This window comes from Rhinopithecus bieti, unplaced genomic scaffold, assembly GCF_001698545.2.
Source record: "Rhinopithecus bieti isolate Rb0 unplaced genomic scaffold, ASM169854v2 scaffold_25740, whole genome shotgun sequence".
NCBI lineage: Eukaryota > Metazoa > Chordata > Mammalia > Primates > Cercopithecidae > Rhinopithecus > Rhinopithecus bieti.
In genome coordinates, this window is record NW_016811705.1 from 819,216 (window position 1) to 836,723 (window position 17,508).

Consider the following 17,508-nt stretch of genomic DNA (forward strand, 5'->3'; position numbering starts at 1 on the left):
TAACCTCTAGAATTGTGAGAAGTATTAAAATTTCTATTATTTATAAATTACCCCGTCGAAGACGTTCACTTATCTGACTTTCCAGATTAACCTCTGTGTTTTATCTTCCCTATAAAAAATATCCACAGCACATTCAACATTCATGACCAATAAGACCACAAATTTCTGTCCACCAGATGAATTGCAAGCTTACCTACAGACGGTAGAGGTTTGTCTCCAAACCTCTTTTTTTTTTTTAATTTTTTGTAGATAGGGGATCTTGCTATGTTGCCCAGGCTGGTCTCGAACTACTGAGTTAAAGCAATCCGCCCACCTCAGCCTCCCAAAGTGCTGGGATTACAGGTATGAGCCTCTGCACTCAGTTCTAAACCTTTTTAATGTCAGTATTATTGTAATTATGTGACTTAAATATATGTAAACCAATGGAATGAATGCCAAAAAATTATTTGATGAAAAGTAATTTGAATTTGCTAGATTTGAATTTAGGAAAAGCTAGATACAACAGTAATCAGACTTCATTTATTCAAAAAGTTATCAAAGTTCAGCAGGAATTCTCTCAGCTCTGAAGAGGGAGAAAGAGAAACTTTAAGAGATGTCTACGTTTGAAAATCTTAAAACTCTGCATTGGGTGCCATATTGTTGGGTGCCATGTAGCAGTGCTTTTACTCTGTATCTGTATTTCTTAACCATTTTTAAGTTATGGACCCCTTTGAAAATTTAATGAATGTTACAGCTCACTTCTCTCCCTAGAAATACAAATGCACACATAAAATGCAGTTCTGGTGGCTCCTGTACCCTTTTCCCCACCTCCACCTCAAAACTCATCAACCTATGACTCTACCCACTCCAAGCTGCAAAGCATTTCATCGTCTTTATACCCATTTAGAAAACCAAGTCTTGTATTAGAACAGTAGAACTAAATTCCATAAGATCTAATTTCAACTTTGCTAAGACCTTATTAATGATATCTCAGACTGGCTAATAACCTCCACTGATTTATCAGTGATTCTATTCAACTTAAATAATAAAGGATGGCAGGTTTCATTTACTTTATTGTGTATAATCCTCCCACATGATTAATTGGTTAGGAATTCCTTATTGTCCTTTGCAATGCCAGGCTATAACCCACAAACAAGATGACTAAACAACTAACACATACTCTAATTCTCAGAGTGCAATTTAGGAAAACCAGGCTAGAGTCAGAAAAAGCTCTTCACTTAGAATGGTAGTTGTTCCTTCTCTAAGATGTAGTGTTCTAATAAGTAGTCCACAAAGTAATCTATCCTCATAAGGTTTTCCTTTCCACACATTAAGAATCACACAAAAGCATGTGTGAGTAAGAGACGTCAAATCACTTGTTCAAATATACCCAACACATGGCCTTCCTTTCTGAAATTCCTCTACTCTAAAACCCACCTGATTTATGAGTCATGAAAATTCTAATCTGCCACTATTAACCATTTCCACCTCTAAATCATTTTCCCCAGTTGCCTAAACCAAAAACCTGGCAGTCATTCTAGACTCCTCCTTCTCCTTTATTTCCTACATGCAAGTAATCACCAAGTCCTTCCAGGTAGCCTCCTAATTACTTCCTTTTTTTTTTTTTTTTTTGAGATGGAGTCTCGCTCTGTCACCCAGGCTGCAGTGCAGTGGCACAATCTCAGATCACTGCAACCTCCGCCTTCTGGGTTCAAGCTATTCTCCTGCCTCAGCCCCGCAAGCAGCTGGGATCACAGGCACCTGCCACCACATCTGGCTAATTTTTGCCTTTTTTTTTTTTTTTTTTTTTAGTCAGAGTCTCACTCTTTCGCCCAGGCTGGAGTGCAATGATGTGATCTCGGCTCACTGCAACCTCCAACTCCCGGATTCAAGCAGTTCTCCTGCCTCAGCCTCCCAAGTAGCTGATATTACAGGCGCCTGCCACCACTCCCAGCTAATTTTTGTATTTTTTGTAGAGACTTGGTTTCACCAAGTTGGCCAGGTTGGTCTCTTTGGCCAGGTTGGTCCCGAACTCCTGACCTTGTGATCCACCCACCTTGGCCTCCCAAAGTGCTGGGGTTACAGGTGCAAACCATCACGCCCAGCCTAATTTTGTATTTTTAGTAGAGATGGGGTTTCACCACGTTGGCCAAGCTGGTCTCGAATTCCTGACCTCAAGTGTTCACCCACCACAGCCTCCCAAAGTGCTGGGATTACAGGCGTGAGCCACCACGCCCCTGACTGTTGCTTAATCTGTCCCTTCCTTTTAATCACTTTAGGTTCTCCCATGTTAACTGAGTTTGGTTTCCTGAGTTTGGTTCCTGACAAAGATATCTTAGGGTAATCATTCTGAAACAAAGATGCGATCACTTCACTCATCAACTTTAAAAAGCCTTACAATAACTATGTTTTCTCAGCTTAAAAATCCTTCAATGTTCCTCACTCGAGAAAGTTGAAGACACGGACTGCTAGAATGCCCTTTGTGATCTGGCGGCACCTATCTACTTCTCCAGCCTCATTACTTTCTTGCCTAACCCCTACCCTAAATCTCTTGCTCTGTCAGCACACCATGTTGTTTCTTGCCTGTACACAAGTTAGTCCCTCTGCTGGAAACAACAGCAACAACCCTGGCTGAGCAAGGTGGCTCACGCCTATAATCCCAGCACTTTGGGAGGCTGGGGTGAAAGGATTGCTTGAGCCCAGGAGTGCAAGATCCTGTCTCTACAAAAAGTTTAAAAATCAGCTGGGCATGGTGGTATGCGCCTGTAGTCCTAGCTACCAGGGAGGGTGAGGCAGGAGGATCGCTTGAGTCCAGGGGTCTGAGGTTACAGTGAGCTATGATCATGCCACTGCACACCAGCCTGAGTGACAGAGCAAGACCACCTGACTTCTAAAAAAAACTATATATAACTTTATATAAATTATTAAATATATATTTATTATTTAATATATAAAATACATATTATTAAATATATAAATATTTAATAATTTATATAAAGCTATATATAGTTTAGATACAAACTATATATTTATACTTAATTTATATGTATAAATTTTTTTGAAAAATCGAAACCTACCCCATTTTCTTTTTTTTTTTTTTGTGGTGGAGTCATGCTCTGTCATCAGGCTGGAATGCAATGGTGCGATCTTGGCTTACTGCAACCTCCACCTCCCGGGTTCAAGCAATTCTCCTGCCTCACCCTCCTGAGTAGCTGGGACTACAGGTGTGCACCACCACACCCAGCGAATTTTTGTATTTTTAGTAGATGCACCATGTTGGCCAGGATGGTCTCAATCTCTTGACCTTGTGATCTGCCCACCTCAGCCTCCCAAACTGCTGGGATTACAAGCATGAGCCACTGCGCCCAGCCCCCTACCCCATTTTCTGACCTGCCTGTCAAACCCTGCCCACTTACCTCTAAATAAAGTATTATGATGCCTAAAGATGTTCATGACAGCATTATGTTCAATATTCAAAAACTGAAAACAGCTGAGTATGATAGTAGCACATGCCTATAGTCCCAGCTACTTGAAAGGTTGAGGTGGGAGGATCTCTTGAACTCAGTTGGAGTCCAGCCTGGGCAACAATGCAAGACACTATTTCAAACAAAACAAAACAAAAAAATCTATCTAAATCCTCCAAATATGAAAACATTTTATATAATGGATTAACATTTTGTTATAATGGATTCCCATAATGGAATATTATGTAATCATCAAAATGTTTATACATTTAATTATATAAAATGTTTAAAAATATGGCTATAAAATGGTAAAACTGCATAAACAGAATGATCTCCACTATGTAAATTACACAAAAAAGAGATAATTAACAGAAAATACATCAAAACATTAAGAGTATTTGTACCTGGTTAACAGAATTATGGGCAATTGGCTGGGTGTGGTGGCTCACACCTGTAATCCAGCACTTCGGGAGACTGAGGCAGGCAGATCACAAGGTCAGGAGTTTGAGACCAGCCTGACCAACATGGTGAAATCCCATCTCTACTAAAAATACAGAAATTAGCTGGGCGTGGTGGGGCGAGCACCTGTAATCCAAGCTACTCAGGAGGCTGAGGCAGGAGAATTGCTTGAACCCGGGAGGCGGAGCTTACAGTGAGCCCAGACTGCACCACTGCACTCCAGCCTGGGCAACAGAGCGAGACTCCATCTCAAAAAAAAAAAAAAGAATTATGGGCAATTGGGGTTTTTTATCTGTGTTTTTTCCCTCTCAAACTTTAAATACTTAACAGGTATTACTTTCAAAATCAGAAAAACTCTGAAAATGCCTGAAACTATTGAAGACTTTCCTGGAGATTTCCCAACCACACACAAATTTAATCATTCCTTTGTCTGATTCAAGTACAAACTCTCTTTGTTGCATATAACACACTCTTGTTTTAGATCTTATCATTCTATATTTTAATACATGTTTGTCAGGGAGTTGTCTGAAAACAGGAAATGTATGGTTCAACTTTAATTCCTACCAGCCTTACACCTGGTAGAAACCAGCTAAATGTTTTAATTACTCACACTGGTAGCTACATGCAAATGACCAATAAATGCCTAATCAGTCATTTGTAAATGTAAATCATCAACACACTCAACAAATATTTACCATGTGCCCAAAATATCTCAGGTACTGTCACAGCCCCTGGAGACACTTCAGTGAAAAGGTCCTTGCCCTTGTGGAGCCTACATTCTAGTGCGTTAGAACAAAACGAAATAAACCGGCTCATTACAGTGAGTGATGGATACTATAAAGACAATGTAGTATAAGAGGAATTAAGGAAGATGTGGGGAAAGACTAGAACATTAAAGGCATATTGAGGGAGAGGCAGGAGAGAGCAGGGCTGACCTGGGCAGAGTGGGGGCTCAGGGAGGAGACCCACAGGAGGGGCCAGGAGCTGGGAGAAGGGGCCTGGCAGGGTGGGGCCTGGAAGGAGGGGGAAGGGATAGAGGGAACAGGGAGCAGGGTGCGAACCTGGATCTCCGCCCCCTCCCCCTTCAGAGTTGCAGCGCCTCCTGACTGAGCCCCAATTTTGTCAAAATCTGTATATGGTATATGCACAGAAAGGAAACAGAAATAATACTCTGTTCACTTGAAAAGCAAGGTTGTTGCACAATATGGGCACTTTGTCCTATTTTTATAAAATGAAAACTAATAAGCCCCTCCTCTAGAGTGCTGTATGTTTGTGAAATTCCAAAACAAAAGGTCTGGGAGACTGCACTCCCCTCCCGGTTACCTCTGTGGTCTGAGGTTGGGAGAGCGGAGGAGAGTTCTTACTTCCAGTTAGGTAATATTCTCTGAGTCTCAAATAGGATAATAATCCCTAATTCACAAGAATGTGTAAGGATTACATAAAATAATTTATATGGAAAGTGTGATGCCAGTACTGGCATTCTGGTCCCCTATATTTGTGTTAGTAGTATCTGTTTAGAGAAGGACATCAAAATAATACAACACCCAAAAGCTGGAGCACATGGATTATGATTTTGAACACAGGTGCCAAAAGAAACTTAACAATGTAAATCCCATCCCTTTGATCAGGGAATTCCTTAATAGTTATAGGGTTAACAAAAATACTACCTAATGTTATCCTTCTTAACTGTTTATCAGACCTCAGGATTCTACTAGTTACAACATCTTTATTTACTTATTTTATTTTTTTCTTTTTTTGAGATGAAATCTCACTCTGTCACCCAGGCTGGATACAGTGGGGCAACCTCCGCCCACGGGTTCAAGCTATTCTCCTGCCTCAGCCTGTGAATAGCTGCAATTACAGACGTGCACCACCACGCCTGGCTAATTTTTTGTATTTTTAGTAGAGCACGGTCTCACCATGTTTGCCAGCCTGGTCTCGAACTCCTGACCTCAGGTGATCCGCCTGCCTCGGCCTCCTAAAGTGCTTTGAGATTACAGGCATAAGCCACCGCACCCAGCCTATAATTGCTTTAAACAATGATGTGGCAAAGAGTTGAACAGTCTACCCATAAAATGAAATGCGAACACAGAAACAGATTTATAATAAATGATCCAAACATTATCTGTCAGCCTTTCCTCCATAAACTCACAAACTTTACTGGTTTTCACTATTTTAAATTATCTGCTTATCTAGGTTATATTTCTCTGGTCCAAAAAAGGAAAATAAATGTTCCACTCCAGATTGCAAAAGAGAGGTGCTTCTAGATACATTACCTCTTGTCTCCTTTAATTGTTGCTTATCTGAAACTTAAGAACTAGGACTCCTAACGTTTGAGCAGGGGATTCAATTGTCAGATCACTAAGATGTTTCCTCTGAAATATTCCCTCCCATCCCTAATCAGCCCTCAAAAACCCTAGCACATCTTTAAGATAGAAAATTATTTGCCTTTTACATCTCTGCTTTCTAATCTCACATGCCTGGAATCAATGACTGCCTGAATGGGCCTACTCTAACCTGTTCTTTGTCAAACAAACCAGAAAATGTCCTCCTTATTTATTTATTTATTTATTTATTTAGAGACTGTCTCGCTCTGTCACCCAGGATGGAGTACGGCGGTGCAATCTTGGCTCACTGCCAACCTCCGCCTCCCAGGTTCAAGCAATTCTCCTGCCTTAGCCTCCTGAGCAGCTGGGATTGCAGGTGCGTGCCACCATGCCCAGCTAATGTTTGTATTTTTAGTAGAGACGGGATTTCACCATGTTGGTCAGGCTGGTCTTGAACTCCTGACCTCGTGATCCACCCACCTTGGCCTCCCAAAGTGCTGGGATTACACGAGTAAGCCACCTCACCCGGCAAATTTTTTAATTTTAATTTTTTTAGAGACAGGGTCTCACTCTGTAACCTAGGCTGGAGTGCAGTGGCACAATCATGGCTCACTATAACCTCAAACTCCTGGGCTCAAGCAATCCTCCTGCCTCAGCCTCCTGAGTAGCTAGAACTACAAGCATATAACACCATGCTCAGCTAATTAAAAAAATTTTTTTTTTTTTAGAGACAGGGTCTTACTATGTTGCCCAAGCTGGTCTTGAACAACTGGGCTCAAGCCATCCTCCCACCTTGGCCTCCCAAAGTGCTGCAAATACAGTCTTCAGCAGCCACACCCAGCCTTCTCCTTAATATTTCTAAGTGTTATTGTCAAAATTATCCTGACTCTCATTCTAGTCTGCTCTATTGTTAATAATTCGACATGACAAGTACAGAAACAAACCAAATCACCATAACAAGATAAACTAACTCCAAAAGAATGAGTTGATCAACGATAAACGGATAAAGAAAAATCTAACTCTTAAGACATAAGCTAGTGTTCCCATTTATTGGCTGTCATAAACCTTTTATGACAAAGCAAGAACTCTGCTTACTTCTTGGCATTCCAAACCTACACATACGAAGTCACAGGCCAGAACTATGGGGTGTCCATAAAGTCTGGGGAACATAATATTTTATATTTTTACAAATTGAAGATATCCTTTATAATATTATGTACATTCACCTATGTTTCCATATTCTATAGATAACCTTGTATAGAAATACTAGAATGGCCAGGCACGGTGGCTCATGCCTATAATCCCAACATTTTGGGAGGCCAAGGTGGGGGATCACCTGAGGTCAGGAATTTGAGACCAGCCTGACCAACATGGAGAAACCCCATCTCTACTAAAAAAAAAATACAAAATTAGCAGGGCATGGTGGCACACGCCTATAATCCCAGCTACTTGGGAGGCTGAGGTAGGAGAATTGCTTGAACCCAGTAGGCAGAGGCTGCGGTGAGCCGAGATCGCACCATTGCACTCCAGCCTGGGCAACAAGAGCGAAACTCTGTCTAAAAAAAAAAAAAAAAAGAAAGAAATACTAGAATGGAGAATCTGTCACAAAAATATTAAATATACCACATTGTAAAGATAAAGGACAAAATTATAACTTGGTTTAAATGTTCATTCATTCGTTTAATGAATACCTACTAAGTGACTAAGTGTCAGGCACTTCTAGGCACTGATTTACTTCATGGCATTGACCATTTAATTAGTTGCACTGAGTTACTGCAGACAGGGAGTTACTTGTTTTTGATCTTGACCTTGAAATGAGTTTGAATGCTTGAGGAATGAAGCTATTTGGCCACACAATAGCCCTATGCATACATAATCAGTACACAATGTTTCCTTCCTTTTGTGTGTATTAATTCTATGATCACTTCAAATAATATAAAGGCTGTTTTGTGCCCATTTCTGTTTCTCTCCTCTGAGGCCTGCCAACAAGCATTTATATAATAATATTTATTATTTCTGAGAATTATATAATAGTGCTTTTTAGGAGAGAAAAGTAGGCTTTATTCCAAGATGCTAAGTTACCGTAGTACTTTAATTCACTAGTACTTCCCCATTTCAAGTTAACAAAATGCAAATATTAGAATGGTTTCACATTAAGAAGTTTAAATGCCCAGCACCATAAAAAACACTAAAGGGTGTGAAAACTAAATGTAGCAGAACTGAAGTATAATAGGTGAAATGTGGCATTTGAACCCTCACAGAAGCAGCTACCCACAAGGTATAAGGACCAGCTGTAGAAAATTCCTTGTGAGGCTGATTTCTACTGCAAGTACAGCAACCTCCTCAGGAAAGCCTCCTATAAGTATGGCTATATTACCTCAACTCTCAAGATCAAAACTTGAGGCTCCATCCTGAATTCTAACTCTGACAACCACGCTGGCCCCTACAGAGAGTCAGGCATGGCCTACAGGGAAATGGTGGTAAGGAGATTCAAATTAGACCCTTGATACCTCCAGAACCATCAAAATCAACCCAACCCTGTAGCAGTCAGAAAATTAAGAGTTTAAGCATTTCTCCCATCACCAATTAAAATGTTCATGGATCCAGGAAAACCCTTACACTTACATTGGTGAGTCAGCCACAAGCACAAGCAGATAGTCACACATCTCCACCATTAGTGTAACATAAGTCTATATATACTCCCTCGTCTTCAGACCACCATGACTAGCTTTCTAGAATAGGCAGTCACCCTAATATACAAAGTGCCTTTCAGCGTTCTTCCATGCCTCTTTCTAGCCCCCTCCACTATATGCCATCAGCTAGTGTTTAACTTTGGACTACTGAATATCAACAATATTTCCTCTTTTAAACTCTAACTCTGACTACAATTACAGAAGTTGGGCAGGCATCCAAAAGCCACAACAGTATTCCTCTAACAGTATATAATTTTCAGAACACTTTGTATACATTCTCTCACAAACTAAACCCTGAAGCTAGGCTCCCTCTCCTCTCCCAGCTCCTCCTTTTCCCTTCTGTCCACTCTCTCTCCCCCACTCCTTCCCTCCATTTTCGCAGACTGGGAAAAAGAATCACTGGATAAGTGACTTGACCCCATCACTAGTGAGAGAGCCAAGGCTTTAACCAGTGTTTTCCTTATTCCAAGCTTCATGGGTTGTCCACTACTGTATGCTCCCCTCCATCTAATTCTCTTTCCTCAGTAAAATCAAACTTTGCCTTTTTTTTCTCTTTTTTCTTTCTTTTTTTTTTTAAACAGAGTCTCGCTCTGTTGCCTAGGCTGGAGTGCAATGGCGTAATTTCAGGTCACTGCAACCTCCGCCTCCCGGGTTCAAGTGATTCTCCTGCCTCAGCCTCCCGAGTAGCTGCAATTACAAGAGCCCGCCACCACGCCCAGCTAATTTTCGCATTTTTAGTAAAGACAGGGTTTCACCAGGTTGGCCAGGCTGGTCTCGAACTCCTGACCTCAGGTGATCCATCCACCTCGGCCTCCCAAAGTGTTGAGATTACAAGTGTTAGCCACCGCACCCAGCCTCAAACTTCTCATACTGCAATAAACAAAGCACTTTTTTTTTTTTTTTTTGAGACGGAGTTTCACTCTTGCCATCCAGGCTGGAGGGCAATAGCATGATCTCAGCTCACTGCGACCTCCACCTCCCAGGCTCAAGTAATTTTCCTGCCTCGGCCTCCCAAGTAGCTGGGATTACAGGCACCCACCACCACACCCAGTCAATATTTGTAGTTTTTTAGTAGAGACGGGGTTTCACCATGTTGGCCAGGTTGGTCTTGAGACTCCTGGGAGCCTCAGCGGTGATACCAACCCACCTCGACTCCCAAAGGTGCTGGGATTACAGGCATGAGCCCACCGTGCCTGAGCAACAAAGCATAATCTTTTGATACCTGTAGATCAAAACACTATAAAAAAAATCAACTTAGCAATGAAAACCAGTTCCAACTGGACAGCATTACACCTTATACAGCCCTTGAAATACATCAAATTGGGCCAGACATGGTGGCTCACACTTGTAATTCCCAGCACTTTGGAAGGCTGAGGTGGGCGGATCACAAGGCCAGGAGTTCAAGACCAGCCTGCCAACATAGTGAAACCCCGTCTCTACTAAAAATACAAAAAAAATTAGCCGGGCATGGTGGCAGGCACCTGTAATCCCAGCTCCTTGGGAAGCTGAGGCGGGAGAATTGCTTGAACCTGGGAGGCAGAGGTTGCAGTGAGCAGAGATCGTGCCATTGCACTCCAGCCTGGGCAACAGTGCAAAACTCTGTCTCAAAAAAAAAATAAAAAATAAAAGAAATACATCAAATTGGCTAACCAACAGAGAAAGCTATGTAAGTAGAAATTTGTGTCTTTGTCAGAGGATATGTAAATTACATTTCTAAGAGGGTTCTTTGGTACTAACTCACGACGAAGTCATAAAAGAGTTTAAACAAAGCTAACCACTTTTCAACATGCAATTTTGAAGTGCATAGTTTTATATTAACGTTTCTAGTAGCACAAAAACCTAATATTTCCTAACCAATCCCTCTTTTAAATAGAAAATAGATATGTAGTTTTGCTGGTGTTCATATCAACCATGTCATAACAGGTTCTGAAACAGTTTGTGGGGATGAGTGGACCTTAAAGTGGTTTTGCATTGAAACAGTAGTTAAGAAACCAACTAGAAAAGAGTCTTAAATCTAGGTCATACTATCCTTATTCAAAAGCAAGCATAAACAAGACAATTTATATTACCTCCTGAAAAGATGGTCTTAAAAAAAGGGGGGGGGGGGCAGATGCGGTGGCTCACACCTCTAATCCCAGCACTTTGTGCCGAGGCTGGCAGATGACTCGAGATCACGAGTTCAAAACTAGCCTGGCCAACACGGTGAAACCCCGTCACCCTGTCTCTACTAAAAATACAAAAACTAGTGGGGCATGGTGGTGCACACCTGTAATCCCAGCTCCTTGGGAGGTTGATGAATGAGAATTGCTTGAACAGGGAAGGCACAGGTTGCAGTCAGCCAAGATCATGCCACTACACTCTAGCCTGGGTGACAGATTCTGTCTTTAAAAAAAAAAAAAAAAAAAGAAATGGAAGGAACAGAAACTACTCGAAAAAAAAGGAAAAGGAACACAAACTACTTGAAAAACATTGATATTTCCTAAAATTTATTATGAGTAGGCATATTTGTCTTGTTTTTAATATCATTTGTATTCCCATGAATTCATGTAAGAAATTTCTTCCTTTGTTATTGATAACACACCAGCAAAATTAATACTAAGTTATATTTAACTAGACATGTCATAAAATAAAAAACTCTCTGCAATCACCTTTAACTTGGGAGTAGAAGGAAAAGGAGAGGGATAGGCTGGGTGCGTTGGCTCATGCCTGTAATCCCAGCACTTTCGGAGGCCGATGCAGGCAGATCCGAGGTCAGGAGTTCAAGACCAGCCTGGCCAACACAGTGAAACCCCCATCTCTACTAAAAATACAAAAATCAGCCAGGCACGATGGCGCATGCCTGTAGTCCCAGCTACTTGGGAGGCTGAGGCATGAGAATCACTTGAACCCAGAGGTGGAGCTTGCAGTAAGCCGAGATTGTACCACTGTACTCCAGCCTGGGGAACAGAGTGAGACTTCGTCTCAAAAAAAAAAAGGGGGGGAGAGGGATAAAGGCAGAGATACAGACAGAAAGCATGGAATAATGTGAATTTTTTTTTCCAAATTAAATTTAAATCCAGGCAATCTGCTGCTAAAGCCTGCTTCTGTGACAAATTATCAACCTGAACCTGGGTAAGTCACTTCCTATTTCGGGACTTTGATTTCATAATATTCAAAAATATATAAAGTAAACAGAAAAAATTATAACTGGTGAATCATCATGGTGGTATATTTACAGTCACTGTATTTTTTTCTTCCTGCATTTCTACAAATACAAAATTTTTTCAAAACACAACTTCCAGCGTATCTCATAGGGTCAAGTACAGATTCAGTCCAGTTTCTTACATCTACACTGCACTATTAAGGGATGCCCTAGAGGTAGAATAGTCAAGGGAGTAGGAGCCATGGGCTCTGGAGGCAACTTTGCCAATTACTGGCTGTGATCTTAAACAAATAGTGTAAATTTACTGAACCTCAATTTATTTGTCAATATAACAAGGATAATAGGCCGGGCGCAGTGGCTCATGCCTGTAATCCCAGCACTTTGGAAGGCCGAGGTGGGCAGATCATGAGGTCAGGAGTTCGAGACCAGCCTGACCAACATGGTGAAACCCTGTCTCTACTAAAAACACAAAAATTAGCTGGACATGGTAGCGCGCACCTGTAATCCCAGCTACTCACGAGGCTGAGGCAAGAGAATCACTTGAACCTGGAAGGCAGAGTTTGCAGTAAGCCGAGATCACGCCACTGCACTCCAGTCTGAGTGACAGAGCGTGACTTCGTCCCCCCAAAAAACAAAAACAAAACAAAAAAATAAGCAAGAATAATAATAGTCCTCCTATGTCAAAGGAGTTCCTATCTCAAAGGAGTTCCAGTGAGAAACTAGATGTAAAGTGCTTGGCACAGGGCCTGGCCCATAAGTAAATGCTGGATCATCACATTACTACGATGGCCAAAGGCTCTGATCATGAGGGTACCATCAGATAGGAAAAAAGAACAAATGGCATTACACTGAAGTTTGGGGATATTTAGAATGCACTGTATGAAAAACTGGTAATCCACTTTGGTAGGCCAAGGCAGGCAGATCACTTAAGGTCAGGAGTTCAAGACCAGCCTGACCAATAGGGCGAAATTCCATCTCTACTAAAAATACAAAAATTAGTTGGGTATGGTACCAGGCACCTGTTATCCCAGCTACTTGGGAAGCTGAGGCAGGGAAGTGGAGGCTGCAGTGAGCCAACATTGCATACTGCACTCCAGCCTGGGTGACAAGGTGAGACACTGTCTCAAAAAAAAAAAAAGAAAAAAATCAGTAATCAATATTATGACAAGATCATGCAAAACCTATGGTCACCATTACAATAACAATAGTCATAACCTTACATTTATGGGATACCTTACTATGGGCCAGGCACTGTGCTACGCACTTATATTTAGTTTCACATTTTATTCCCATTTTACAAGTGAAGAATTGAGAGCCAGCATGTTTATATAATTAGTTCATGATTACAAAGCCAGTAACTGGCAAAGTGGAGATTTAAATCCAGGCAATCTGCTGTCAAAGCTTGCTTCTGACAGAAATTATCAACCTGAACCTGGGTAAGTCACCTCACATGTTGGGACTTTGATTTTATCCTCTGTAAAATGAGCAGTCTAGAATGGGTGCTCTCAAAAGTCCCTCCTAACGTTTTCTTGACAGCATAAAATACTTTTATGGCAAAAAAGTAATGGCAAAACCCTCAATTACTTACGCGCCAAACTCATACATACCTAGGCTTCCTTGTCTTATAGAAATATAGAAAGACTCATACATATAATTCCCCCCAGTGCAGTGCCTCACTGTTCCTGAGCTCTGTTGCTGAGAGATACATCACTAAGATGCATCGGCCTAATAGAAAACTTCACTAAGTCCCTTTGAATGGAATCCAAAAAGAATCTTACTTAAAATGAATTCTACCGGACAGCACCTGCACTACATGGACGTTAAGGACACATACAACAAAATTAGCTAGAGCTGTAGGACCTGAGTTCAGTTACTCTACCTCTCAGGATCTCAGCTTCCCTATTTATAGAAATGAAGTGACTTTTCGATAAAAGTAATCCCTAAGAAAGCAGTCACCAAAACCCAGGGAAACAAATCAACTTTATTAGAATAAAGAAGTATTATAGTTTGTAAAACAACATTCAAATACAGTGATTGCTAGGCCAGGCATGGTGGCTCATGCATGTAATCCCAGCACTTTGGGATGCCGAGGCAGGTGGATCACCTGAGGACAGGAGTTCAAGACCAGCTTGGCCAACATGGTGAAACCCCGTCTCTACTAAAAATATAAAAAATTAGCCGGGCGTGGTGGTAGACGCCTTTAAGCCCGGCTACTTGGGAGGCTGAGGCAGGAGAATTGCTTGAACCGGGGAGGCAGAGATTGCAGTGAGCCAAGATCATGCCACTGCACTCCAGCCTGGGCAACAAAAGTGAAACTTTGTCTCAAAAAAACAAACAAACAAAAAACAGTGATAGTGATTGCTTTTACAATATAAACCAAGTAAGTAAAGCTACTCAAAATCTATTGTGTTGGTAGAAACTGGCAAAAAAGCAGCAGTGCAGGGTAGAATGGGTTTCTTTAAAAATTTTAACATACATTAGAGTAGATCACTGTAGATTCTTTTATTAATAGCTCAAAAAGTCTGTTAAATAAAAAATAAAGTTGGTATTCTATAAACTCTGATTTAAGTAAAATCACATTTGCCAGAATAAATATTTTGAAATGTCATCAGAACCACTTATTTTCTTCCTTTTTTAGAAAAACTATTTCAACAAATGCACATACACAAAATTCTGCACACAAGACTCAGGTGTTCTTTGTTTCTAAGACAAACTTGGTACAGTTATCAATAGAAACCAAGTCTAATATTCCAGCCAAAGCACAACCAACTTCCTCCTCTGATCCTAAAATTGCTTCAACACCCTAAGCTCCGTTTTATGAAAAAGAAATGAGACATAATGTATATGTAATTCTTCCTGAGGCCAAATAAATAATGCTCAATTTTCAATAAAATCTGTCCTCCTACAAATTTTTTGGCCATTTTTGCCTATCTAATAGCATCACCAGGGATGGAAAGATGAGACTAAACTCAATCCAGTCCATTTGGCTCTTATTAGCATCACTGGTGAATGGTTTGCTGGGTAACAACTGGCAATCCCTATACTACTCATCAATATCAGGTTTGAGGAAACTATGTAGATTTAATCTCTCGCTAATCCCCATGCCAGGAGATAATTCACCAACAGCTAGTTGTATTCAGAGTCAACTCCTAGAAAAAGATAACAAGATCTGTCTACATTATCAGCTCCCAAAACTCCCTATAAGATTTTAGGTTATCCTCCAGGACTGAACTCAGGTAGGGAGCATGAGAATAAAGAGAGAGAATGTTAGAAAAAGAGGGCCTCTCCTACCAAATGCAGCCTCCCTGCCCTACCCCCTCGAAAAATAAGCACATAAATTCCAGAAAGCAAATTCCTCCTTTTGTCTATGAAACGAATCCCATCTTGCAAGATCTCTTCATTTTATTAAAATAAACAAACTTTAGAATGGGAAGAAATACAACTTAATATTAAAATCTTCCATTCCTGAAGGATCATTGTGAAAATTTCTTGTGAAGATCCTCTCTCATTAAAAACTCTCATATACACAATTTAGAGGTTTCAGGGACTCCCTTGAACTGTCAAAGTTAAAAATCACTACTCTAGAGAGTCATGTTCTTCTCAATAACCTCATCTCTTCCTTCATGAATGGGAGCCACTCCAAACATCTGCAATGTAAAGAGATGAAGGCTGCAACTGCACCTGACACTATACCTCTGTCAAATTGTCAGTTCTACCAAGCAGTCCTCAAAGGATTTCTGCTTCATTTCCTTGACCATCCAAATTGGGTCTTGTTGGAGGCCTTCCCCTCTCCCCTTTTTATTTAACTGAGCCTAGAAGCTTACAGCCAAATCAACTTATACGTGAAGGATAAGTGTTTGCCTGGGAGCAAAAGTCGCCCATGAACACACACCCCTACTACACCTTTCCAACCCAAGATGCCCAGGATGCTGCCAACTGCAATGGCTGTGGACTAGATCAGACAGCAAGAACAGAAATAAGGACATTCTTCATTTCAACCTTTTTGTCTGGGGCACTTCCTGAGTTTTTCATTGGCATTTAACACCAAGACACAAGACTCATTTTTCATTAAAGTTGCAAGACTTTCACTTTGCCCAGTTTCAAATGATGTAATTGATCTGTATTGTCTTCTTAATCCAACTGGTGAAGGACACTGCAGCTTTAAATATTTCAGTGCTAGCTAGCAAATAGACTCCATTGCAATATGGCTCTGAAGGTCACGTCCTATTGTCTCTTACCTCTTGCAAAAAAAAAAAATTCCTTCTTCTAGGTAACATGGAAAGGGTTGCCCTTAGAATTTCCACTCTTCCACCTTCTTGCCTTACACAGTTGTGAGTGTTTATTGGAATCTCACACTCATAATTTTCCCAGCAGGGGCAATATGCTGATTGTTATTAATGATTCTAGCACCTTAGCGAGACATAAACACATGTGTTCACATTAGTTCAATTGAGCATATGCAACCGTCTGAAATAGCACCACTCAAGGGTTGTTAACCTCTTTAAGAGTAAAGCCAGGGTGGTTTGGGTGTGGACAGCTTGCAGGCGGCACCCTGAGCTCAGGATTGCATAACCTGAAATGTGTAAGCTACTCAAAATGATAGGAATCTCAGCCTACTCATCCTGGGACTACGCCGGCACCTTGCCACACACTTGCAGCTTTACTTGTCAAAGGAAGTCAAAATAAGAGGTACAAACACCATGAAGGAGAAAATAAACTAAAAGAAAACGGCTTCTTCTACCCTGAAGGGACGAATACGATTCCTCCACCAATCGCAATGTTCTCCCAACCTCATCTTCCGAGAATGGAACAGCCCTAAAGAACTGGAGGCTTCGGAAGGAGAAAGAGGAGCTGGCTGGACATTGCTGCTCTTTTTAAATAAACGCGGGTAGACGACTAAAAGTCAGAGAAGGGGCAAAAGGAGCAGGGCAGGGGGAAGGAGTGTGCAGGTGCATCAGAGCATTACCTGAAATGGCAACAGATTGTTACCATTATCGGTCCGGAAAGCGTTATCCTCCATCCAGGACTTAGAAGTGAGCGGCGCCGCGCGAGGGAACTTGGGCGGCGCAATCACGTTGCTGGAGAAGGGCTTTTTGAGTGGCGAGATGGGATTGAGCGGGGAAGGCACCCCGACACCCACACCCACGCCCACACCGACCGCCCGGCGAGGGTCCCGGCCCGCCTGCAGGCCGCCCCAGGGGTTGGATGGTGCGCTCCAGGCTGCATTCACGCTTTGGTGCGTGTTCCAGCTGGACGAGGCCGACGAGGCGGCGGCTGCGGCAGCAGCGGCTGCAACCGCCGAAGACGAGGACGGCTTGCTGGTCATGATGGGCTGGTGGCCGTACGCCGCGGCGGCGCTCCTCTGCGCGTAGGGCGCCTGGCTGGGGCTGGCGGGCGAGCGGCGCTGCTGCGGGGGCTGCGCCTGCGGGGCTGAGCCGGCTGTG

At 41.9% G+C, this 17,508-nt stretch overlaps 1 protein-coding gene across 3 annotated transcripts in view; it reads right to left on the bottom strand.

Annotated features, from left to right (window-relative positions):
• CPEB3 (cytoplasmic polyadenylation element binding protein 3) overlaps positions 1 to 17,508 on the bottom strand; it is a 208,777-nt gene that overhangs the window by 189,699 nt on the left and 1,570 nt on the right. For 2 of the 3 annotated variants that reach the window (XM_017894705.1, XM_017894704.1), the window contains exon 1: positions 17,031 to 17,484. In XM_017894705.1, coding sequence (XP_017750194.1) covers positions 17,031 to 17,390 — 360 coding nt within the window. In that variant the 5' untranslated portion in view covers positions 17,391 to 17,484. Of the gene's footprint in view, positions 1 to 17,030; positions 17,487 to 17,508 lie in introns of those variants that run through there. The other variant, XM_017894706.1, reaches the window with a different exon arrangement.